This window comes from Anser brachyrhynchus (assembly GCF_964034855.1).
Source record: "Anser brachyrhynchus genome assembly, chromosome: 7".
In the NCBI taxonomy this organism is placed as follows: Eukaryota; Metazoa; Chordata; class Aves; order Anseriformes; family Anatidae; genus Anser; species Anser brachyrhynchus.
Window position 1 is genome coordinate 36,619,558 of NC_137701.1, and position 26,933 is coordinate 36,646,490.

Genomic DNA, 26,933 nt, shown 5'->3' on the forward strand with positions numbered 1-26,933 from the left:
TCTTCTAATTTTTATTTTTCCCTTAGCTTTCAAATACTGCTAATTTGGTATAATTTAAAGTTAATTTCAAGCATTCCTCTACAACAGTTACTAACATCATTTTATAACACTTTTAATCCTTTTTGTGTGTGTGTGTGTGTGTGTGTGTAATCCAGTAAGAATGTGTGTTTTTTTGAATGCTCAGAAATGCCAGTACTAAAATAAATTAGACTCATCAAGAATCAAAAAGGAGTAAAACAGTGTCATAAATATCCCCAAAGTAGGGAAAGATTCTGGAGAACAGAGAGATGCATGGAGAGATATGCTAAGGGATGCCCAAGGACCCTGACCAGTAATGTTCGAGACCAGCAACTCAACGATGAATAAACACAATTTTAAATCTCATTCTCCTAAATCAGCAGTGATCCCCCTTCTGGAAAAGCAGGTCGAGACCTAGCAAATGTAATGCTGGAAGGAGAGTGAGTGATTGCAATGATCAAGTACGGCAAAAATTCTAATCTCACAGTTCTTAAACAAAGCACAGTATGCAAATCCACTATGGGCTGTCATTTACTGTGTCTTGCCAGTGACAGAAAACCGCTGCAAAATAATAGAAACAGCCTAACTTGAAAGTGGGGAGCGGAGTCATGGCAGGAGGACTGCCTCTTTTTGCAAAAGCAAGCTAGTAAGAGAACTCAAAGTATGTCTTCTGCAATCTTAGACAAAAGTTCCTTGATTCTCTAAATATTCAACTCATTTTTCTTTGTATGGCCTACAAGTGACAAACAAACTGGAACATGTTGAACTATAGCTGCATTCTTTTGTTCACATACATGTTATTTAAAACAGAAAAAAGTAATAACCACTAAAGATGTTCGCTTTTTGAAACTGTTGAGTTCAAAACCAGCTAACCTTCTAATACTTTTGCAACACTTCAAGATTGCAAGAGGAGTCTGGATGTAACAAGGCAAGGCACTCTGTTAAAATTGTTTTTATTTACATATTAGAAGACTGATCTTTTACTTCACTTAACCAATCAATATCAAAATGTCACAGACTGATAATTTTCTTGAAAATAAATAGAAAATACCCTATATTCCTTATATACATATATCTATATGTACACATACATAAACATAAATACATATATAACTCCCCTGCATCAAAAATATACTTCAAAATGCTTAAAACTCTGAATGACTCAAAAATTATATGGCATTAGCATTCTATGGGATGTTTTATAAAGTAAGAACTAATACTGCATTACTCCTTCATCCTGCATCACGAACAGCATCACCTTTGATGAGTTTTTCAGATTCCTATCAGCCCTAAATTTTCATAATCCAAACCTATACATAATATTAAAAAATGGGTAAAAAATGAACAAACAACAACCTACCACTAAATGGACATAACAGCTATTAATGTCTGGAACAGTGAACTGAATTCAACTTACCGGTACTAATGCAATTTTCTCCATCCTTACTGAGCTTCCAGCCTTCATAACATGAGCACTTGACAGTATTTTTATGCTGTTCACATACTTGACTACACTTAAGGTGCTTGGTACAATAATCCATGATTTCACAAGTTTTGTTGTCTATACTAAGACTGAATCCTGCAGGGCAGGAACACACAATTCTTCCTCCAGGAACCACAGAACATTGATGGCTACATCCACCATTATTAAGTGAACATTCATCTGAAATAACATGGAAAAATTAAAGCATTAAGGACTGCAAGGGACATCAGTTATATTGTATACTTCTTAAAGACACCGGGTCAACTAAAACATATGAAAAGCCTCTAAGAAAAGCAAACTGAATTTTAAATCTGCTAAACAGCTATGTGTATTTATTTTTAAAATGATCTAATTTTTAAGTATTCAGCATTGTAGCTTTCCTGCAACCTTTCAATATTTTAGCATGACAGATGTACAATGCATACATATATATATACACACACACACTCATCTTCACAGACTTTCATGCATATTATTTCTTTCACTGAAGAAATACAGTGTACATACAGAGTTAGCCCACGGCTGATGTATAGAAAAATAAACACACATACTTTCCCAAATACTTCCCTTGCCTCCAAATACTTGATTTTCTGGGTTTGGGAAGGCTTCATCTCTTAGTCATTAGGTATCTATATCATAAACAACTCATTGTCAAAGAAACATGTACAAGTAAGAATTAAAAATAAATAAATAAAAACAAATAAGGATTTATTTATCCTTCTTTTCCATTAACAACTACTAGAGAATACTATCTCTGCATCGTCTATGTCAACACTCTCACATTATATTCTGCACATAACTGATGATCTGCAAAGCTCTCCTAAATGGATTGATGGTGATTTGTGAAACCTTTAAAGAATCTGATTTTAAAGCATGGTAATTGTGTACAGTGGTCTGTGAGAAATTCTGTGATCTCTGGAGCAAAAAAGCCATAGAATTACTCCTTACCTCATAATACTACTAATAATCACAGAATCAATGGCAGTGCCAAACTGGTCCATTGTTGCACTGGAAACAAGGCTTCATTTTTATTTTTTAATCTATTTGTGTCTTTAGTTATTTTGTTTGATTCTACCAAGTTTCTGAAAGCCCTGTTCACTTGTGATAAGATTTATAAAAATGTTTTCTAAACAAGAATTATTCCCTTCCCAATTTTAATAAAGCAATAAAAAGGACTTTCTTCTAATAGCCCTTTGTTCAGATTTCAATTTTTATTTTTTTTATTTTTATCTTTTTAAAGACAAAAAAAGGATCAAGCTCTTTGAAATATCTAACATGCAAAGGTGCAGCCTGACAAGCCATACATCCTGAATATATCCTTCATTTTATGCTTGGGTTTGTTTTAAAACTAAATAATTAAGACAGGTAAAATGCCTGTTGTTGAGTAGCACACCATCTAGAAGTTGTAACAATTGTTAAAAGACAAGCTGGGCCCTATGTTGTGTCCAACAGGATATAGATGCCATAATTGTCTACTACTAGTAGAAAGATGATTGTCCAAATACAGCAACAGCACAGAAATAATATAAATGACCATACGCTATATCTTCTTTCACCTGGAGTTTAAATGATGCACTAACAACAGAACAGGTGACAGTATGGGAAATTTGGGGCTACCACGTAATTTTAACATACTCCAGAGGCACAATGAATTTAACAATCCCTCTAACAGCACAGTCTGCAAACCAACAGAGTAAGACAGTGGAAATCTCTGCTCTCTCCAGCAGCTTTTGCCCAGCCAGTGAATTCACTCAGCTACGCTAAACAATTAAGGTGACTCAGCACAGCCCATTGAAGGGTCTCCTAGTGAAGACTGATCCTAGAGAGTGAAAACGCTTGAGAGCACCTCCAAATTCTGTTACCATCAAAGAGAAATGTTAATGCCTTCTAGCTATCCCAATACATTTCTTCATGATCTTCTATACAGCTACTGACAGGTTTCCATCAACTCAAGCTTTTGTAATCTGAGAGAATTGCACATTAGGTTCAGTGCTTTCATTTATGCCAGAGCCCCTTAAATTGTTTACCTCCAGAAAATGAAAGAGTTACCTAAGCAGCTATGTTTGCCCTTATTTGAAAAAAAACTGATAGATCAAGGAAAAGAACAGCATGATTTAAATTAAAATAAATAAATAAACATAAATCCTCACACAGGCTACTGTGATAAAATTTCCATAAGATTAACATGAGAAGTTTTGTTTGAAAGAAAATATTATGACAGACGGTATCAAGGAATCAGGAAAATGTGTCTAAAGCAAATACCACAAAGATCGCCTTCATCAGATCCATCAGGACAATCTCTTCTCCCATTGCAGAGCTTCTCAGGCTGTAGGCAGATGGAGGTATCATTAGCACAAGGGTATTTTGGTGGTCCACACATATAGCCCTCGCAATTATCCTCATCAGACTGATCCTCACAATCAATATCGCCATCACATAGCCACGCTTTGCTAATGCATCTCCCTTGGAGAAAAAAAGACACAAAATAAACACAGGAAATCAGACTGGAAGCAAGCTTTGGAAAAAAAATGTCAGTAACATTACACAGGATCAATCCTGATTTTTTCTATACCGAATAAAAATGCTTACAGGCAGGACATATTCTCATAATCTCAGTTAAATATTCCAAATAGTACTAGTTTTTATTATTTTTTTTTATTTTTTATTTTTTTACTTCAGCTTTTCTTCCTCTCTCCTCCTTTATCTTCTATTCCAACAGCCTTCCATAGAAGCAGTGTTTCAAGATATGACATTCTATTTATGTGGGTTTGAGGAACAAAATCTTTCTAGGAAGTATAAACAATACATTTCCAGAACATGACAGAGAAATGATTTATCTTTTACACAGAATAACTATAAAGGATGAAACATCTGACAAGATTTTAGTACTACCAAAGCAGTGTTCAGATCATTTCTTTCAGTCTTTAAAAGGAAAAAAAAATAAAATAAAAAATAAGAAACCAACACCTTTGTGCTGACCACTAACATTTAGAGATGCAAGACAGCCTTTTGACTGAGAACATGGTAATGATCTTTAAAAAAAACATACAGGTATTAAATTAGAATCACTGAAGCCAGGGTTTGTAACAGTTAAAGAATAACAGACAATGAATGTATGTGTGTGCACATGTGTGCATAGTCATGTCCCAAACTGTATTTTCGATCTCTCCAGCATAAACTTGTTACTTGCTAGCTACAACCACAAAAGGCTGGTTGTAAATTTTGGTAACACCTGGACTGAACAAAATTGTTATGGACTTATCTCTCCAATTAATACGGAGACATCAAATAGAACTAATTAAGAAGCTGATCTTGCACTGTGCTTCTGCCTATAAACTACTTAGAGAGGCTGTCTGGAATGGGACAGAAGATCCTGGAAGCATGGGGATCCACTGAGAACAATGCCTGTGGATGCCCAGGTAATGGCTGGTGATAATCAAGACTTAAACACAAGACTGGTAACTGCAAACTGCTGAACAGCATGAACTAACGTGACTTTCTGTTCAGCCTTCCCAGTTTGGCAACCATCTTCCCAACAGAAAATTGAGACTGAATATGATACCAAGCGAGTGAGTGAAATAATCAGCTAGAATAAACTCCCATCCCATTGGTTATTAAATGCACCCCAGTGCCTGATCCACTACAGGCTATCAGTTACTCTGTGTTGCACACGGCATGGCCCCTTATAAAACCACCTTGAAAGAGATTCTGTAGAGCCGTCTACAAAACGTAGCACCCATCCCTAACTGTCATTCTACTATCTGCTATAAAAGAGTAGCTGATTTCAATTTATTTTTAAAAGAATTGTTTGCTGGTTAGCTTAAGATGAGAATAATGGTTTTCATTTGTTATTTTCACCTTCTTTTAATTGCACGGGTACCATCTTCTTCACAGAATGATACAATACACTGGTACAAGAACAAAGAAAAAAATATGTTTCTGCAGCATCCCACAAGGCTGCTTTCACTTTCGGTGAACAACACCAAGAATTGAAATTTCAGGATCACAGTACAGAGAATGCGGTTTCAAACAACAGAACATAATTTTACCGATGCAAAATCCCTGAAAAATTAAACGGGGAGAGAAGTCAATTAGAATGAAAAGCTTTCCCCTTTTGCAATAATGGTCAAAGCCCTAAATAGGCTACCAAGGGGTCAAAGTCCCAAAGTCCCAAATATCCAAAAAAGATAGAAATGAACAGACACAAGGAAACAAAGCTGTTCACATAACATGTATGCTGTCTGTTCTCACATGCAATCAAAATTGCTTCAAAAAATGCCTAGATTCATTATTATCTTGAAATGAACATTGATTTTATATATTATTCTAACACAGCAGTAGAATGAAAGCTAATGGAAGACATGAATACCAAGCAAATGCCAGGTCCCAAAGTAAATTGGTGTTGCTTCTAGTAGAGCTCCTAATCTGTTTTTCTTTTTCTTCCTCTTCTTCTTCTTCTTTTTTTTTTTTTTAATCTTTTAATACATACAAATGTTTACAGAGCAAATCAGTTTTCCTACCTTTCCCTTACCTTAATGAAGATATATTTTAAACTAAATGATTTAGCTACCACTATGATAGCTATGACATGTTCTTAAGTAGAATATACTTACAAGGAATTAATCTTTGACAAAATTCTAAAGAGACAGACCTAATGAAATATTATGACTCTCTTGAAATCATTATTTCAAATTCACTCAATTATTTTTGCTTTACTGCCCCTTACTGAATCTTACATTTTTCGTTTCTAGAAACCATTTCTGTAAAATTCTATGATAAGTTAACTGCCTCAATGGATATATCTTTTCTTTGCCATAGCTCTTTAGCGTAATACAGAAAAAGTAAATGTAAAGTAGTACATTAGAAGTTCTGAAGCAAGAACTATGGGTAAAAGACTCATCCAAATGCTTCTCCAGCTTTTTTTTTTTTTTTTTTTTCCATTTTCTACTACTATTAGCAAGTACAACAGAGAATTAACTTTTTACACACTGTTCAGTCTTTGTCAGTCTACTGAACCCAGGGAGTTTTTGGACTGATGATCTATTAAACTGTAGGAAAGCTGCTTTGATGGACAGTTAATTGCATTCATTTTCCTCTTAGTGTTGCTCCTAACTGCTGAAAGCTGTAATGCCTTCCTAACCTATGGAATGGACCCAAACTCATTCACACAAAAATGCATATGTTCTAATCTGACATGTTCAACAAAATGCAGCAACTATGCCAGTCAGTCAATGATCTTACTTGCTTTGTAGTACACACTTGAGACTTAAACTACTTTCTCACACTAATTTCTGCTATTTAAAAGCTTTTTCTTCAAAGCAGATGCTTATAAATATCTCCTGGATGAGACAAAAGAGAAATTTTCTCCTCTACTCATCCCATATCACAATCTTCCATTTTGACTCTTATATTCCACATTCAGACAGTATTATTTGCTGTTGTCCTCCTCTTCCAATATCACTGTAATCACCAGCTGGTTACTTCCTCTCTGTGTACATTCCTTATTTTCCCACTCAAATAAATACTACTTCTTCCTTCATTTTTTTTCCTCTGGTATATTATTAACACATGGGGGAAAAAAAAAAAAAAGAACAAAATGATAGCCCACAGGATAGCATTAAAAATGGTGACCTACAGAATTAACTGCTTCTTCAACAAAATACAAAAAGCCGTTAAGTATGAAAAATGTACAATAGAGTTCAGATCTATTGCTTACTAAACTGAAGTATTCATGACTTTTTTACATTTGTCTTCCCAGAAGTACTTGAATACTACTACCATTAGAGCAATTTTTAAGTGAGATTGCACAGATTTTAGTTTTGGTCCAGTACTGCAATCTGCAAGTAGGAAACAGAATAAAAAGTATAGATTTTTGCAGTACATAAATCTGAGTTGAGGTACATACCTGTAAAAAAGTTGTAGGACAGAATCTGAATTTAGAATACTGAATTTAATTTTAGCTTAATCTAATTTAGCCTAAACTAACTTAGAAGTAGTCTAATTTAATTTAAAAGCAGAAAGTGGACTAGAAGCAGCCCAATGGTAGCTAATCTAAGGTAGTCAATATACCTCCTTCACTACTGCTGCTCAGAACTCTAACATTGTTTATTGCATCTCCACAAACAACTGTGTGATGTTCCAGCAAAAATGAGAAATGTCAATCTGAAATCCATTAATGCAAATTAACAGATTAATTTACCTTTCTTTTGAAGCAGACCTATTATATTTTGATTTAGTAAATTGGACACTACCACCTAGCAATATATAAAGGGAAAATTAGCCCATTTCTCTTAATATGAACAATTCTCACAAGTGTGAGGAGCTAGACACTATTATTTGTTTAAAATAATCCACAGAGAAAATGACGTTCTGAAACCTGAGAATCATGAGAGGATTATGACATAAACTATTTCTCATAACACCATTAATATTCATTTGTCCCACCATCCAGAATTAAATTGAAAAGTAACTAAATAAAAATTTGATTTCGCAGTTTCTTGTTACAATGCATTACCAACATGTCTCCTCTGGAACAGCAATTTTGCTCTTTCCAGGACTGGTGGAAGGAAAACAATGAAAAAAAAGTTATTGATGAAACTGTCAGAACTGATTCCTGAAGTGATGATTCCACACAACTAACAAGTATGATCGAGTTTTCCTATAAATGAAAGCCGTATATCCTTAAATTCAGCAAATGTTTGATGAAAATAAAATTTTTGCTGCCAGAGAATTCACATTTCATCCTCCATACCACAAACTGACTGAGACATTGCACTCATTGCACATGATTATAAACATGGTTAAACGTACAATGAGGAAAAATAGTTTGAAAACTTTTCCCCATTTAAGCTTCAGAAAAAAAAGATATTACACTTCATAAGGAAGTGCCTTTCTTCTTTCAGGGTTCCCATCAGGCTATTTTAGGGAAAAGACTATTCTGTTAAAAGGGAAGAATCTCTTTTCACTTACTGAACATATTTCATTTTAAAACTACTTAAATACACAGCTATGGAAAGTGCAAGAATACTAAAGAAAGTGTTTTATTTTGTCTAGACAAAATTCTGTATTTCATATTTTTAATTTTCATATTTATTCAGATGTTATGATTTCTGTAACTTTAAAAGCCAAGTAGCAGCAAGCAACCAAGCATTTCTAAGACATGCTGAAGTAGTTCACATATTAAAAATTCACTCTGTTCATACTGTAAATTTCAATAAAGTACTTTACTGTATCCATACAAATTCGCAAATACTCCTAGTCAGAGTTCTGGTTTGCAACATTTCTCATGCTCAGCTATAACACAGACACTAGGACATGTTCTTTCCATTACTAATGGCAGCTATAATTACTACTTATTATATATACTGCAATTTATACTTTGTTTTTAAAAGTTGTTTTACTGCCAATATTTCATTAAGCTTTGAAAGAAATTGAAAAAATGGTAAGTACAATTACAACCTATATACATTGCATATTCCTTTTAAGTATGATTTTGCAAAATATCCTAATGTAAACATTATCTAGTCATATTATTTTCAGATTTTTTAAAGTAAGTAGCAAGATTAGATTTTAAGCATTCTCAGAGAATACATTTTTCTTTCAATGTTGTCATTAAAATTTCCAATGCTGTAGTTCTAATTCTTTGAAGTCTTCTAACTAATTACTTTACATAATTTCAATGAAATCACTTGTAGTGCCAAAGACGGAAAATGGAAGAAAACACTTGGAATTTAAATCATTATTAAACGCTACATTTATGTATTTGTTTTAATGTACTATCAAGAGAACAGTCTCAGCTTTACATAATCTCAAAAGCCATCCATTTTATATCATAAATCAGAAAAGAGATTAGGGAAGGATATTCTCTTCTCCTGGTACGAGTAACATCATCTCAGTAGTATTAAACACTAAAAGCACTGTTTACATAGTACCTTTATGACCAAGTCACATACAGAAACACAAGCACAGTATTAGTAAGTGAGAGCAAAACATATTTGTGAATATATACCTGTACTCTTGCAGGAGAACTTTGTTTTTTCATCACACAGACGTATAGTTCCATTGCAGCCTTTTTCATCACTACCATCTTCGCAGTCCTTTTCTCCATCACAGCGCCACAACTCAGGAACACAGTTCCCATCAGGACTGCATTGAAATTCCTTCCCATTGCATCTTCCAGGAGAGGAAGTTTCTTAGAAAAATGAGAATTACATTGAAAAACATATTCATGTGAGTTTTTTCTATGCAAAGTTTACAATGAATTGGAATCCCCTTTACTAATCAAAGCCAAAGCCAGAGTACCCAAGTATAACTCCACACCGTTTTTTTTCCCCTTTTTTTTTCCTAAATAACCATAATTCTTGCATTCTATCATAAATAAATCAATAAAAAGTTCTTGTACAAGTGTATACCGTGTAGCAGAGCAGGATACAGAAGAACTGTTGATGACTGTATAAAACACCTATTTCAGACAGTGACTGAAGTCCCAATGTAACATGGTATTGTATAAAAAGAGATGGGAGTGAATAGGGAGGCAAATCAATAGTACCAGACCAATTATTTTGATACACGTAAATAATAATATATTTTCAAATATATAAAAATTAAGAACTTTACTCATGTACATTCTGCTAATCCATCTATTTGTATGAGGTCTGCAGATAGAATGTAGACTCATAAAAAGGACCAATAAAATCAAGTACAATTATTTTATTGTGGGAAAATCACTATGAGAAAACTATGAGAGAAGAATATATTAGCTTCTTTTTATCTGTTTATTCTTTATCCTTTACCACAAGCATGCTCCCCTTCTGTCCCCACCCAAATAAATACAAAGTATGACATTTGATTGTGTCTGTAGTTTGTTAAAACATTTCTATGTTTCAGCAATACTACCAAAAATTAATATTTGAATAACACAGAAATGAGAGAGTTACTACATAAAACAAAAACCAACCAACCAAAACAAACAAACACACAAACAAAGAAAACAGAAAATGTAAACAGTAGCTTAAGGAATGTTCTTTATTGGCTCTTTATCTAGGTAGCATGCACCTCCGTTAAAAGGACAAACATCATGTTTATCATAATTCAGTAAAGTAAAACGATGAAACTTCTCTTGGCATAAGTTTCTTTTTTTTTTTTAATGCATTCTTCTGTGATATCCTTCTGTATTATCATATTACATCTCAAATTTTCAAAGCTTGTTGTAAAACTAATCAAATTGCTTCCTGTGTTGCGTTCCAAGGAGATTCCAGAAAGTAACTTCCCCTTAAATCATAAAATGTGTAAGACAAGGTAATGACGTAAACGGTCACTTCCCATTTGCCACTCTTACCTATTCCCACTTCCTCTTCTCTACCTTAATATTCTGTTAAATATTTCTGTTTACAAATAAAATGCAGATTTCCACAGGGAATAACAGGTACAAAGAGAGAGAAATAAATGGGCAAATTCCTCAGTTCACTTAAGTGTATGGGGGTGGGGAGTAAGATTGACATCTTCAAACAGTTAAATGGAAGTTTGTCAACTATGTGAGCAAGGAAAGAAAAGATAAAGACCATGAGTTATCCCAGAAAAGTACAGAGATGTCTACTACAAATCATACCAAAAGTAGACTTTTAAATGTGGTAAGATGATGTTTAAATTCACTATGACTGTCAGCAATACAGCAAAACTTAACGCCACAATTTGTAGTGTGTTTATTGCAAGTTAGGGACTTCTTCACTGCTTCATTGCTATTGAAAATACAAGAGAAACACAGTATGTAGCCTATCTAGGGTCCTTTGTATTTATAATAATACATTCTCTGTATTTACCAGAAATAAAATGTGGGAAGAAGAAAATAGCTACCTTCCTTGGTGCAGTTTGTTTTTGTTTCATCACTAAAATCTCCACAGTCATTGTCACCATCACATGCCCAATGGCTTGGGATACATCTGCCGTTATAGCACCTGAACTGATCAGCAGAACATGAATGGATACAGCCCAGTTCATCACTTCCATCGCCACAGTCATCATCTGCAAATATTAATTTTTATTTTTTTAATTTTAAAAGATACAAAACCTGAATAAAAGATGTCAGGAGAAATAAACTATTTCTGAAAGGTGAGAAAAAATAATGTGGTAAATAAAACAGTCTTGTTTGTTAACTCCCCACAAAAGTACAGTAAACTTATTTCTAATACACAGTGTTACAGAATATCTTGAGTTGGAAGAGACCAATAAAGATCACCAAGTCCAACTCCTGATTCCACACAGGACTACCCAAAAATCAGACCCTATTCTGAGAGTGTTGTACAAATGCTTCTTGAACTCCAGCAGGCTCAGTGCCATGACCACTTTCCAGGGGAGCCTGTACAGGGCCCAACAACCCCCTCAGTGAAGAACCTTTTCCTAACACCAACCCTGAACCTCCCCGTCCCAGCTCCATGCCATTCCCTCGAGTCCTGTTACTGTCCCCAGAGAGCAGAGCTCAGCTCCTGCCCCTCTGCTCCCCTCGTGAGGGAGCTGCAGGCCGCCATCAGGCCTCCTCTCAGCCTGCTCTGTGCTGGGCTGACCAAACCAAGGGACATCAGCTGCTCCTCACACAGACATACGGAGCTTCACCTCTAAACCCTTCACTGTTTTCATAGCCCTCATTTGGACATACTCTATTAGTTTTATGTCCTTTTTATGCTGTGGTGCCCAAAACTGCATACAGTACGTGAGGGGGGGCCACACCAGAGCAGAGCGGGACAATCACTTCCCTCTGTGCGCTAGCAGTGCCATGCCTGATGCACCCCAGGATAAGGTTGACCCTTTTGGCTGTCAGGGCATGCTGTTGACTCTTATTTAACTTGCCATCCACCAGAACCCCCAGATCCTCTTCCATAGGGCTGCTCTCCAGCCGCCTGTCCCCCCAGCTTGTACGTGCAGCCAGGGTGGCCCCTTCCGAGGTGCAGAATCTGGAACTTTCTCTTGCGGAACTTCATGCAGTTGATGACTGCCCAGCCTTCTAGTCTGTCAAGATCTCTGCAAGGCCTACGTGTGAAGGAACATGTAGTTCCGTAACTCTGTCTCTTGCCCCTCTGTCATTTTGGATAGTCTAAGCCCCTTACACTTCTTCACACTTAGCTATTCAGTCACAGATACCAGTAAAGTGTTAGAGGGCTGTAGATTTTCTTCATTTCTTTAGTCAACTACAGATGCTCCCAAATGAAGCTGTTTTATTTTATTCTCAGTGATTCCTTAAGTTAGACAGTTAAATACATGTATAAACAAGCAAGCATAGAACTGTATATAAGTCAAAATGAAAGTCTGATGTCAACAATTATTTTTAGCAGTATCACTTTTTTTTTTTTCTGTGCACTTGCAACAGTGAGAGTTAGAGAAAGATAGCAGCATGTAAGTAAGGGTGAAATGTAGTTTCTCATTACTTTAATGTTGTAGTCATTACAACAATCTTAAGGCAGTTTCTGTAATTTGATTGTGATCACCAAGAGAGGGAAAAAATAAGTATGTTAGATAAACACTGAAGGGTTTCCTTTACACAGAATTTCAGCAAGCACACTGTGATAATTTGGGGATTTTGTCCATTTACAGCTATGAATTCCAGTCAGCCTCATAAAATTACAGTAATATCAAATTATGTGGTGGATGAAGAACCAACCCAATGTTGTTAGAACTGGCATGATACCCCTCCCGCATCACAAGCTCTGGAAAAATATTCATGTGAATAGCTGTCATTCAGATATATTCTCTTTAGGACAAAAGAAGTAACTATATCATAAAGCCTTCCTGACCTTCCCTCTTAGTTGCTGTTTATAAAGTGTAACTTGCCCACGAACAACAAATTAGGTATTTTGTCACCGGAACAGCTTTGTTTTCTAAAAGTAGAAAATACTTTCATAAACAACATTTTGTTTTTGTTTTTAAATAATTGAAGATTGCATCACAATTCATTTTACAGAATACACTATTTGCAACTATCACCATACCCCACTGCACTGTTTCCTGAATGTTCCTTCAATTTTGCTGCTTTCTATATTAGGTAAGTGATTTAGAACTACTATACTTATTCTCTGAACCAGTTGCAAGACAAACTGGTAATATTAGTCTCATAAGAAAAGAATGAATATCAAAGTAAGATCTACCCTATTCATTTCAGATTAAGAACACTCGATACTTGCCTGAATCACAGAGCCATTTGCTGCTAATGCATCTTCCGTTTTTGCAAATAAATTGAGTTAATGGTTCACACGTTGGGAATTCTGTGAAAGTGTTCAAAAACAAAACTTATTTCATGTACATCATCTTTAGTGAGATTCTTTCACCCTCCTGCATGCATAAATTACACAAGTCGAATACATTATAAAAAACATCTGCACTTGCACTTGCCTGAGGCAATTTGGAAAGGAGGAAAAAGTGAGCGAAAAAGTGAGAGAAAAAAAAAGGGGGGGGGGGAAGGCTTTTAACAATAAACACCATCCAATACCTATCCTTCATCAATGTGGACAACTGAAGTGTATTATTCTGTGTCATATGTCATGGTCCTATACTCCCATCAGACCAGGCCTGTCTGCCATTAGTTTTATGACTGATACAAATTGAGTTTTCAGCATTTTTATTTATATAAAAATGGTTCCCCAATTGCAATAACTGCCAATAAAAGATAGGAAATAGAAGACTATAAAATTAGAAGGTTAAGTACAAAGTAAAAGAACAGTCAAGAAATAAAAGTTACTGCACAATGACAGAATAGAATGCAAAATTAAAATGTCAGTATTTACAATCATTTCCTACATGTATTCCTGCAAAAAAAAAAAAAAGTAGAAAACACATTATCATTCATAGAGAGTCATCTATTACAATGAACTTTGTTTTTAAGATTGTGTAATATGCTTTTGCATAAAATGATTTTTTTTCAGATTTCTTTTTCTTCTAAAACCAATGACATAGCTAGGTATGCACATTCATACTATTTACATGTTAAGCTGTGCTTGTATCCGTTCCATTTGGAAAATACAAGATCCACCTAACAAAACCTACAAATTTACAGGAAATAATCTGGAAGTTTAACTTGATTCAAAACGAGTGTGGATGAGCCTAAACTCTCTATAGAGACGTTCAAGAAAGTAAGATTCTTCTCAGAAAGTGTTAGATACCTAACACAAACCAGAGACAACGATATTACCAATCCACTTGAACTACTAAAGGCAAGTTCTTCCTTCACTGAGGACTTCCTGGTTGGAAGTTCCGACAAAGAACATCCTAAATGCAACAGAAAGTAACATCTGAAATGAGGCATAGCCCTGTCAGCTACAACAAAACTGCCAAAAACTACAGCAAATCACCAAGTGGATTCCTCATTAGGTGTCTCCAGCTACATTAGATTGTTCTAGTGTTGTTACAACTGAGCTGAAATGAAGCTAAACTTCACAAAGATTTTGAGAATCAGGCCATATCATCACTCAGGAGTGAAGCGTTTTTCTGATCTTTTTAAACATGCTACATAAACATAGTATTTCTTTATAACAATAAATGAAATATTTAGTCAATGAGTCTCTGACTTAGATTTGCTGTCTCTTGCTGTCTTTGTTGCAGAAAATGTGCTATAGCTAACACAAAAGCTATTATTTTTATAGCAGCTCAGAGACAGTTTTAGCTTAAAAAAAAGTCACACCTAAAGCAACAAACAAGCCACATCAACTAGTAATATTTAGAGATCACCAAGAACATTGTAAGACTAAAGTGATTATTCTGCTTCAACACAAGAAAGAGGTGGGAAGAAAATTTAACACCAGTGACAAAAGTTTGTCAATCACTCTTAGAGAGTCTTTTGTTGTTAACATTTGTTTCTTGGGGGAACACTTTACAGTGACAACCAAAAATCTGTTCTGATACAAATAATGTAGATGTTCAAGGATGATGATGCTTAGCTATGATATATGCTTAGATGTTTTAAGCAAAACTGAAAGCATTTTTTTTGTATTATTAGCTGTCCCATATTTTTTTCTAAAAACTTAATCCTTATATTAAATGCCATTTTCCCCCTTTCCTTATATGAATGCCTTCATGACTTTATTTTCTTTATGTTTCTGTCTACATATGGCTTGTATAAAGAGACTGAAACTAATCAAAATGACTTGTGATTACCCTTACACATACACACATATTGTGTCTCTCAGATCACCACAGTCTTTCCAAGGATGTTTTCCAGTATCTCCAATATTTACTTCTCAAACCTCCAGACTCTACAGCTCCCTCTTACATCCTGGAGGACAGACACAACACCACCCCTCGCTGTCACCTCCTGAAGCTGACTCACAGCCATCCCTGTGCTGACTGCCCAGCAGACACACAAAACAACAAAGGTGCCTCTTGAACTCACAGGGAACTTTCTGCACAGTGTAGACACCAATCTTATTTCTTTTTGCTATCCAGCTGTTCTGTAAAAGCTCTGTTTCTTTGATACTTTCTTTGCCTTTTGGTTATTGACTGCAAATGCCATGACAGGTAGACAAATGGACACTAAACACGATCTTAAGTCAGGTGAAAAATAAGGAGGGTCTTCAGGAATGCCATGATTCTTAGCAATGGTTGTATTTTAAGAAAAAAATATTTTTGATACTGGCATCACCTTTCCCATCCTGCTCACCAAAGCTATAGACTGGCATAAGTATACATAAGTTATTGAACCAATATAAGCCAAAAGTTATTCATAGCTGAAGACTGATGCAGGTAAAAAAACTATTTGTAATTGTAACTATTAAATACAAGATGAATTTTAAACTGTTTCACAAAAGAATATTGGAAAGCTAAATATTTTTGATGGCAGCAATGCCTTTACCCATTAGCCATCAAATTGTAAGGCAGAAAGAAAAATCAAATATTTGACATATTTTACAATCACAGTACTCAGGCGTAAAAGAGCAAAATCCCAAAATATGGAACACAGGTAAAATTTGGCTAAACTGAAAGACAGCAGGTGAAATGATTGTTGATTAAATGATCTGAAGAAATATTCTAGATAAGCTGACAGGATATACCATACCAAACGTGAGGAGAACTTACAAAGATAATATTAATATCTATAAACTGACCACAAACACAAGGTATGGCCAGTCACAGAAATTATTACAGTATCAAGTGCCATGCTGTACCATTACAGAAAACATCGTAATCTGAGAGACTGAAATAAAGCAAGTCCACTGCAATCACCTTCTCTACCTCTGTACACGGCAGGCAACAGATCTTACTTGATTTGAAGCATGGCAATTAGAAGCCTACCTTAATGCATTTTCACTCACATAATGCTTTTGTTTTTTTTTTCAGCTTTATCAAATTTCTCATCTATTGATCAGATATCAAGTACTTTCAATATCAAACAAGTCTTTTTTCTTAACAAATTGTTAAAAAGTAATGAGAAACAAGAGAAAACAAGTTAATACTCCATGAAACATAACAACTATGTACATATAAAATTTTTGAAAGATCTTGAATGCAGTTATAAAAGAAAATAGCGCTGAAAATTACACATGGCCTTAAAAAGTAAAAATGTAAACTCAACTAATGGGTATTAGCTGATTGCCAGTCATGAATAATTGAAAATTAAACAAACTTAAAGGATTATGAATCAACACAATTTACTGATTGGATCCTACTCTATAGATTTTCTGGCAGCTGAGGACCTTGAGATTTATGTTTGTGGAGCACAGGGGTATCAGCCACTCTCATTTACATATTTACTCTCTATGTGCTTTTTTCTTGCTTTCCACTGGAAGGGCTTCATCGGTATTGAGATTTTTGCAGAAAAACTGTTATCAGTAACAGAACTCTAACAATGCTGAAAGTTTACATCAGTAAGAATTTTCAAAAGAGAAAAAAAAAAGGAAATGAAATCAATGATAGTGTTTTCATAGTTTGATTTTGATTAAGAAACAATGTATTTTTGTAACAGTGAACTAAGTTAGAATATTAATACATCTGAGAAAAAAATACAGATCTAACTACTAAGTATCCTAACAAATATAGTTTATATTTATTTATTTACTTCGTGTACAACCTATCACTTCACGTTTGCATGGTTGATGCTACGAAAATATTCTGTCTCAGTGTTCTTTCTCAAAAACTCTTGAAAAGTCATTCCAGAAACATGTCCTATAATATTGCAACACACTTACTGATCCATATTAGTAAGTGGATTGATTTACTAATCCATACTACTAAGTCAAATAATATCATAAATATTACCTTGTAAACAGGTAACACCCTGATACAATATTTTGCAGACAGCTCATTGACCTTTTTGCACTCAGACTCATGGCAGTTACCTGTGACCTGTCAAACAGATGAAGGCAGTCATGCTGACTTATAAAAACTTTAATTGCTTGGAAGCAGCTGATTAGAAAGAGTGCATCTCTCTTTGCAGTATCTCAGTAAAGCAGGAATCATCAGAGCTGCTAATAATTAGTATCTCATTATATAACCAAGAAAGATTCCATTTTCTGCAAAATAGCACATTGATTTATTGACATCAAACTATGCTGAGTGGGCCCAGGTATGCGGCTGAGATAAAGATCAGTTTATGAAGGTGACAGTATTTAATAATGGATTGTAAATTAGAAATGTATTAACTGATCTGCATATTTGGTATTGTAATTAAAAACTCGTTAATAGAATATGTAGTCTTTGTTTGGTTTATTTATTAATCAAATAAATTGTATTTGTCATTTCAGAAAGAGTATCTTCAGTTCATATAAAAAGAAAAAGAAGACCCCTCAGACTCTTTCTATGTGTCAGCTTGCATTAAAAGAGAACCTTATATATTGAACTTTCTGCAGAATAATTTTACCTTTTGCCAAGAGAAAATTCACTTACCACAAGATGTCATTTCATCAGTTTCATCTCCGCAGTCATCCTCCCTGTCACACAGCCACGATGTTGGAATACAGCGTCCATTCCCACAAGCAAACTGGTCAATCTGACATGTTCTTGCTGTCAAGACAAAACACTCCAAAAATGCAAGGGAAATGGACTAAATCTGTTAGGTCTTTTGGTGCATGTCTGTATGTAGAAGTTGCAAATCTAGATAGCATCTCCTGGCCTGGTTATTCATTTTACTTTGTCTGACTAAACATCATTCACTTCCTTTGATTTTAGAGAAAATTGAGGTAATCTGCAGGACTGTGTTCTACCTCTGTATTGTATAATTCTTAGTGGTTTTCCTATGTTGAAGAAAACACTGTTTTACATGTAAATATACAAAACTAGGTGGTAGAAGAGCAGTAATACTTGATAAAATAACAGTGCTAGAGTTGAAATAAACAAAAAGCAGGGTATGAAAAATTCTAGCTTGTAATTGGAATTTTAAGTCTTTTATTTACAAACAGTATTTCATAAGATAAACAATGATTACTGAGATTCTTATTTACACAGAAAAAAAATATAGCATGTGTATAACGTGCCTGGCTTTACTGTTCCTGGAATCTTTGCATTTGCAAATAAGAAACTGTAATGATTCATTAAAGTATACGATATATGTCTTTTCTCTGAAGAAACAAAGATCATTAAATGAAATTATACTATGTAACTACCGAAATGGTTTTGAAAGTTGATGAATATCATAAATCATCAATCTAACATAGAAAGCTGACACTATTTATGTGTTTATTCAAAATGTGAACCTGTAACTACAATGCCAGTGATAATGACACAGACTTTGATCCAGATTTAAGCTTTTGAACTTCATCTATATGTGACTCTACACTTAAAAAAGACTCATACATTAGAAACCCTAATAATCAAGAGAGTACTTTTTCATTTGCTATATTCAATTAACCTTTCATTTTTCTTCACAAAAATAGCCCCAAACAAAATAGAATACAAGCTTAAAATAGTTCAAAGAACTATTCTAAATGTGAATAGTGTTTGACAGTGCAAAAATAAAAGGAAAAAGAACACAAAATTCAAACCACAGCCAACTGACACAGGGATGCAAAGCATGGTCTTCAGATCAGACTCTTATTCTGCAATCATACAGTTGAATATAAAATGATATCAAGATATATTACGATCTGCAGTAACACTGTAATGGTGACATGGACTTTACAGGCCTGTATTTGTGCTAGACATTTTTTTAGCCAGACCACACAAATAACAACCAGTACACAGAAAAGGAAAATTTAAATCAAGCAAACTGAGTTCGGGTACATGCTATCACTGGATTTCAGTTTAAAATGGCCATCAGCTTATTGATGTCTGATATTTTGTACATAATGACTGTTTAGTGTACACTACTGACCAGCAACAACCATCACTTCAAGATTTGGAACTCCATGATTTATTTTAGTGGAATTAGTAAACAATCTTCCTCTTGGTATTTCCTTATAAATCCATTACATAGTTAATAAATTGCAAATGCAAATGAAAACAATTTTCAAGATACCAAAAGGAAATTGAGTAAGAAGTTATGCTTTTGTCAGCATAAAATAAAATTTACTCATCACAGCATGTTAACAAACAATTCTAACTGCCAAAAAAGATTTAGTGGGGACAAGTATGCAACTAATTAGTGCTTTGACAGTCAACTTATATGGATAGATTAAGTGCTGAATTACTTTGGAAAGCACAGTCGAGCACAAGGATTAAGTGAAACATAATTTATATTCCAGCCTTAGGTGCATCAACATCTGAATTAATTTAAAATGGCAATAATCAGATTACTAAAAGTAGACTGGTTCAGTTCAGCTCAGAGCAGTCCTGAATAGTTTATGGAGCTGGAATTAAGTAAAGTTTTTACCTGCACAGGTTTTATTTGATTCATCTTCATTATTACCACAATCATTAGCTCCATCACAAAGCCATCTCTTGGGAATGCAGCGATTATTTTGGCATTTAAACTGATTGTCAGGACAACTATGATTGACTGGGAAAAGAAAAACAGAAAAGCATTTCTCCTAAGAAAATGATCAGAAAAGCAACTGAAAACAGTGTATTAAATTGTATTTAATGATGATGCAGTTAGCATGGTTATCATTGCTACAATATAAAAATAGTTCAGCAATGCAGTCAATAAAAAAATTGAGTACTTAAACATAAAAAATACATAGTAAAGAACTTCCTATTACACTAGTGTCAATATGGAAATCCTCTTATAATAATGACTAAGTGACAAAAGGTAGCAGCATCTTATAAGTACAAATGAAAAGACATCAAAAGTGAACAGACAAAATTCTGTTTCCAAAAAAGTGCAAATGCAAGGTTTATCCTGCATGCCTCTAATATATTATAGATGAAACGCCTGAGTTTCACATTATTTGAGCTACAGCAGTTAATACAAGCTGAAAATATAATGATAGCCACCCAACAACAGTTCCGTTTCAGGCTACATTTGGTACATGGAAACGTGAAGTTGAAGGTTTATCAGAGAATTTCATCACCTGAGAATTTCAATAGGCTTAAAACACAAAGGATCCATAAAAGAACTTTTATTGCCCAGCTGGTAACCTAGTAAACCTATACCATATACATGACAGGGTACATGCGTGGGAGTATGGCACTCAAATGACCTGGACTGGATGCACATATCCATCACATTTGTTAAAAAATGTCATCTCTTGTAACTTGCATTATTTAATACTGAAAGATATTTGCTTAAAATCATCTTGAACTGAACAGGAAATTTTACATTTTTTTCAGTGTACCCAGGTCCTAATCTGAGGTTGGACAGGGCTGTATATTTTTTCCAAAATAAAAACAAAAACATTGAAATATAAAGGAAAAAAAATTGGGATTAAAACAATTTTTAAGAAGTAATGCAGTAAAAATTGATCCAAGGATTTATGTCGCAAAAGGTAACAAAAACTGGTAAATTGTCGGATCCATTGTTTGCCATCAAGCTCACATTTATGTTCTGTGTAAATAACATTTGGAATATAAAATCCTCAAATATATATACATAACATATATAAAAATTGACAGTGATTTAGGTATAGATATATGGCAACATGAATAAAAACATCACAGGTATCAAGAGAAAGGCAATCTCACAATAGGTTTAAAATGACAAAAGCAAATCTTTCTTGAATGGCAAACACAGGTAACTGAACACTTCTCTCACAAGTCAAGTTTATCGGCAGCCAGATATCACCAAATTTTTATTATGTTACGCTAAGGAAAAGAACAAATATGGCTCCATCTATCTCAAAATTTAATTGTATACATAAATACTTTAGCTATCTTAAAGTCTAGTAAAGTTGAATTAACCAAAAATAGTTTAAACCATACATTACATACATCTGATTAAACATGTTAATTTCTAGGTAACCTATACATAGATGTTGAATAGATTTGTCCCTCAACAGAAATCATTGACTTTTCTGTAAGCCTGGGAAATTCGCTACTCATCATTGAAAACTATCTAATTTTTAATAGAGGGGTAATTTTTTTCTCTAGTACAAACACATGGATGCTAGGGGATTATGTCTAACTAAACAAATTTCAGATACCTTTTCTTTTAAAAGTAAAGGACCAAACACTAATAAGTATTTTAAAATACTCAAGACTACCTTAATAATACCTTAACGTGAGCCACCTGAGCGCATGCCCAAATTCCAAAATGAGATCCCAGACATTCATTACATGTTTGGAACATTAAGTATGGATCTAAACATTCAGTATGCCATGCCTAGACAGAATACGTTTCTTTTCAATTCACCTAAAACTAAGTCAGTACAAGTCTATTTATTTACATGGAACGTAAGTATGGGAGAAGGAAGGCAGGCAGGTTTCTTAAAAGCAAAAACAAAGAGAAGCAATACAAAATGTTAATATTGCCACAAATTAGAATATGAGTAGCACAAAAAGAAAGATCTGAGTGCCTTGTCTTGATGGCACTCCACAGGTCGTCAGGGTATCAGAACATCCCCATACAGATTCTCAAAACATCCACATAAGGAAGAGAAGGGGCAGTATATAACCAGACAGAAAGAAAAGGCAGGCTGAAGTCACTGACTGAAGATACGGGGAATGTACAGAACAGGAGTGGTGCTGGAAGACATTCCAATAAAGAGACAAAAGACAATCAATGTCAGATTCTTAAGGGCAAAGATGAAACATTCAAGAATCCTCACAGGGTTCCAGGAAATATGTTGAGTATTCAACTGCCATTACGGCTTGTCATCCACATCATTCACAAATAATATTGGTAGACTACAGGGACACGTGCTACCTGAGAAACTGGGAACTGAAGAATGAATATGAGTGAACTCAGTTCTCAGTTTTGATTTAAAATAATAACGATCCTCTGTGAAGTCTAGCATTAGGCTTTGTTGCATTAGTAGGGCTTTGCTGCCACAATATTTCTATTTCCTTAAAAAAGGATGTCATTGAGTTTCTTTATTGTTTTAATCCGTGTAAAATGAGGTTTGCAAACTGAAGCGCATATAAGCAAAACAAAACAGAACACCAAAGGGAACAAAGATGTAAATTGCTAAGCACATATCCAAAATACTATACAACAGTGAGCAGAGATTTGAGCAGGTTATAAAATGTGTTTGAAAAGATGCACGTTACTGTCAATGGCCATATATACATCTCCTTTTTACTTACCAGAGAATTTCAGGTGTCAAAAAGTAAAATACGCTGCAGTGTAAAAGTGACAAAAAAATCTGGTATTCAAGAGTGAAAAAGGTATCTCACAAACCTGTTTTTGCTAGCTACCAAATATCACTGGAAGAAGGAAGAATTTGAAAGCACAAAAATTATGTAAATACTGCTGACCTCCTTTTCCAGATGTGACAAGTATGTATGTTCTGCTTCTTTTATGCTAATAACAGGGTCTGTTATTAGCAGATCTTGCTCATCTACACAAGAGCAATAAACTATACACCGTTTCAAATGCTGGGTTAAAAAAAATAATAATAAAAAAATAAAAATCTCCTGTTCTCTTCTACCTACTCAGCCATCCACAGTCTCTTTTTTAAAGTTTAACATATATCTGGAAACAAATGGTATTTAAAATGAAAGGACATCTTGCAGGCTTATCCTTGACATTTCAGTAGCTTTTATCTTTGACCTTTCTACCTATTCTTCCTATTGAAAACAACACAGAGTGAGTGTGATACTAGTAGCACATGAACCCTTCATGAGTGTTTTGTGTGGAAGGTGCAAGAACACTTGAGATAAAGATTAATTAATAATCTGAGCAAAAAGGTATTCCAAGTTGTATTACACTTACAAAGCAACCTAGTTTGCAATATGACTGGCAAATAAAACTGCTATCACACGTGATGAAAGTAAAACAGGAAGATTATTTTTTTTTTTTAATCTGAATTTATTATTAGAGACATAGATATTTTTAATGGTATTTAAGCTTTTGCTTATATATATTTAACGAGTGTGTATTCTATTCGTAACTGCAAATAATTCAGGCTAATTAAAAAAAAATCTATTGAAGTTACTATAGCAACTGTTGAAAAGGGATTACTGCTATCATACTGGACTCTTTAACTGTATGTCACATACAGGTTTGGGACCAGATTATGATTTCATTTATATCTGTATAAATCCCCTAAGTATTATGAGCTTTGATCAATGAATTCATCTAAATTACACTAATTTAAATGAGAATCAATTCAACTCTGCCAAAAGATTTTCCTTCTTATTCTTTTTATTAGTTGAACTCCTTATTTAAGTATAAGAATGCTTTGTATTAGTAAGCACTACATTTTTACATTGTTAGTAAGCACTACAATTCAGATCAACTGGACAAATGTCTTGACAAGAATTATGACTTAAATCAGTACAACTACTACATGGAGCTATCAAAATACATAAATGCAGGATAAAAGAAAAATTGTCTATGTAACAGCCACGCAGAAAAAGACCAAGGGATTACAAAGGATGACAAACTCAGTATGTATCAACATCAAGCCTGTGTGAAACAAGCAAGATTTACCTAAGGATATATAAACACCACTCTCAATCCTCACAAACAAATTCTCTCAGCCTCATCAGGTTCATAAAGACCTCAGCAGAAGTACATACATCCAGTTTTGGACACCCAACCCCAAGGATCATTTGACAATGTTCAATAAAGAGCAAAGAAATCTAAACAAACTAATAAACAAACAAACAATTTATTGTGAAAAAAAAATAACAAAACAACACATTAGAGTTGGTTTTTTTTTTTTTTTTTTTAGAGAGAAAAGACTGAGAGACCATGACAGAAGTTTTCAGACAAAGAGAACAATGCTTCACAGTAGAAGAGTTCATCATGTCTACAATTGATAGGAAAATAAATAATGAATTTTCATTTCTGTAAAGGAGACTTGGTTTAGGGAAATGATCTAATGATAGAAATAGGCAAGCATTGCAACAAACTGAGGAAGGAAAGAGGAATTTTCACAGCTGCAACTCTCCTTTCCAGGAATGACACAGATACATAATTGGTATGCTTTCTACTATTTTCATTTCAACACTGGGACTCTAAAGTAAAGATAACAATACTATAGCTCTACTGAAACTGAATTTTTAAAGACAGATTACATCTTGCTATAACTGGAAGTATTGTATTCTTTCTTCTTAAATAAATACATAAATAAATAAAACATTACAGAATCACAGAATACTTGAAGGTAGGAAGAGATTGCTTGAGATCACCTCGCGCAATCCCCCACTCAAGCTGGGTCAACTAGAAGAGGATTCCCAGGACCATGCCCTTTTGAGTTTCAAATATATCCATAAACGGGCAATCCATTGCAGAGTTTGACCACCCTCCCAGTATAAAAATGTTTCCTTGTGTTCAGATGAAATTTCCTGCTTTTCAATTTGTGTCTATTACCTCTTGTTCAGCATGTAGGCACTACGGAGATCTGTCTGTCTGTCATCTTAATTCCCTGCCATCAGGTACTGTACTTAGCCTTGAACTGCCTACCAAGGCAGCTGCCAAGGTGAGGCTGACCCAGCTTAAGAAGAAGGTTGACTAGAAACAACCTGAAGCCCCTTCCAACCTCAACTACTCTATGACCCTATTCAAAAAGTGCAATAATGGGAAACCAAGCAAAATATCCCTAAACAGAAAGAATTAGAAATGACAATACCAAAATCAAAACCAGTATGACTGACATACTCCTCTTGTACTAAGCTATGAAACTAGTACATGAGTGTCATTTAAAAATACTATTATTATTATATGCAAGAAAATGAAAGATTTACATAAATAACTTAAGGATATTGCTTGTGCTTAATACAGATGTATTATTTTGTTTCCAGATTTTTAAATAAAGTATGAAATGTGGGTTAAAATTTAAAAGAATACATACAGCAAATTTCAGAATGTTCATCACTGCCATCCAAGCAGTCATCATCCCCATCACAGCGCCAGCGATCCTGGATACAGCGCTTATTGTTGCACTGAAACTGTTCAGCTTTGCACAACTGTGGTAGCACTTCTCCCTGTTTAACTAGGAAAAATATTCCAGAAGCACATGTGATTTATCAGCTTGATAAATACAGAATGCAATAGTACCTCTATATAAATAGATACTATTTTTTTTGTTAGCACTCTTCAGAGGAGTTTTTAGTAAACTTTGGATTTTTTAGGTAATTCCTCCCGAAGCCTGTAGCAGCATGCAGACCTGAGTGTATAGTTGAGGTAATGTATTTTTAATAAATGGAAGAACAGAATATGCCACTCATAACAGAATGGCAATCTTTTTTATTTTTTTTTTTAATTGATGCATAAGATGATAGTGTAAAGATACCAGTTTAAAATATTGTAATGCCTCACTGACAGTGAAAAGAAAATATTCTTACAGACAATCCAAAGTCTGTTGCACACTTAAGGGCTAGAAAATGATTACTGAAAAGCTGATTCTTGTATCTAAGCAACAACTCAAACACCTGCATTATGCACTGGTACAAACTCAGCAAGTAAAGGATAAAATTCTATGGCGGCAGATTTAAGTAGCAAGCTACAAGCTTACTGGTAAATCCAGACAGACACATTTCTCAACATAAGGTTCAGAATCTTTAGTGTGTAAAATACAACACATCACTCTATGACCCTATCAGGAACACCAAAGTCTTTGGAAAGAGCTGGGCACTGAAGTCAGATGGGAAAAAAGGAGGAAAGATACTTCATTGAGATCTGAAAGTGTCTAGCCTCTCTCTAATGCTAACATTCTATCTTACCAGTGCTAAATCCTCCTTCCAGTATTTTCTGCTAAAAAGAAGAAGTTTTCTTTAGCAACAGAGATGTCTCTGCCAGCCATGCATTTGGGTCCAGTTCAAGGTAATTGTAAACTCAATAATGTTCATCATGATATGAAATAATCCTTTTGCTTTACTCAGCTCTACCAGGTCTATAGCTGGAGAGCTATGTAAAGTTTTACACACTACACTTCAAGAACTAATGAATGAGATCAAAAAGATCAAAATTTTAAGTTAC

General features: G+C 34.4%; 1 protein-coding gene across 12 annotated transcripts in view; it reads right to left on the minus strand.

Annotated features, from left to right (window-relative positions):
• LRP1B (LDL receptor related protein 1B) overlaps window positions 1–26,933 on the minus strand; it is a 553,237-nt gene that overhangs the window by 214,456 nt on the left and 311,848 nt on the right. For 11 of the 12 annotated variants that reach the window (XM_080600673.1, XM_080600668.1, XM_080600675.1 and 8 more), the window contains 8 exons: window positions 25,807–25,947; window positions 20,283–20,408; window positions 18,362–18,478; window positions 13,672–13,752; window positions 11,354–11,521; window positions 9,510–9,692; window positions 3,764–3,964; window positions 1,436–1,681 (listed from right to left, as the gene is read on the minus strand). In XM_080600673.1, coding sequence (XP_080456799.1) covers window positions 1,436–1,681; window positions 3,764–3,964; window positions 9,510–9,692; window positions 11,354–11,521; window positions 13,672–13,752; window positions 18,362–18,478; window positions 20,283–20,408; window positions 25,807–25,947 — 1,263 coding nt within the window. Of the gene's footprint in view, window positions 1–1,435; window positions 1,682–3,763; window positions 3,965–9,509; window positions 9,693–11,353; window positions 11,522–13,671; window positions 13,753–18,361; window positions 18,495–20,282; window positions 20,409–25,806; window positions 25,948–26,933 lie in introns of all 12 variants that reach the window. The other variant, XM_080600671.1, reaches the window with a different exon arrangement.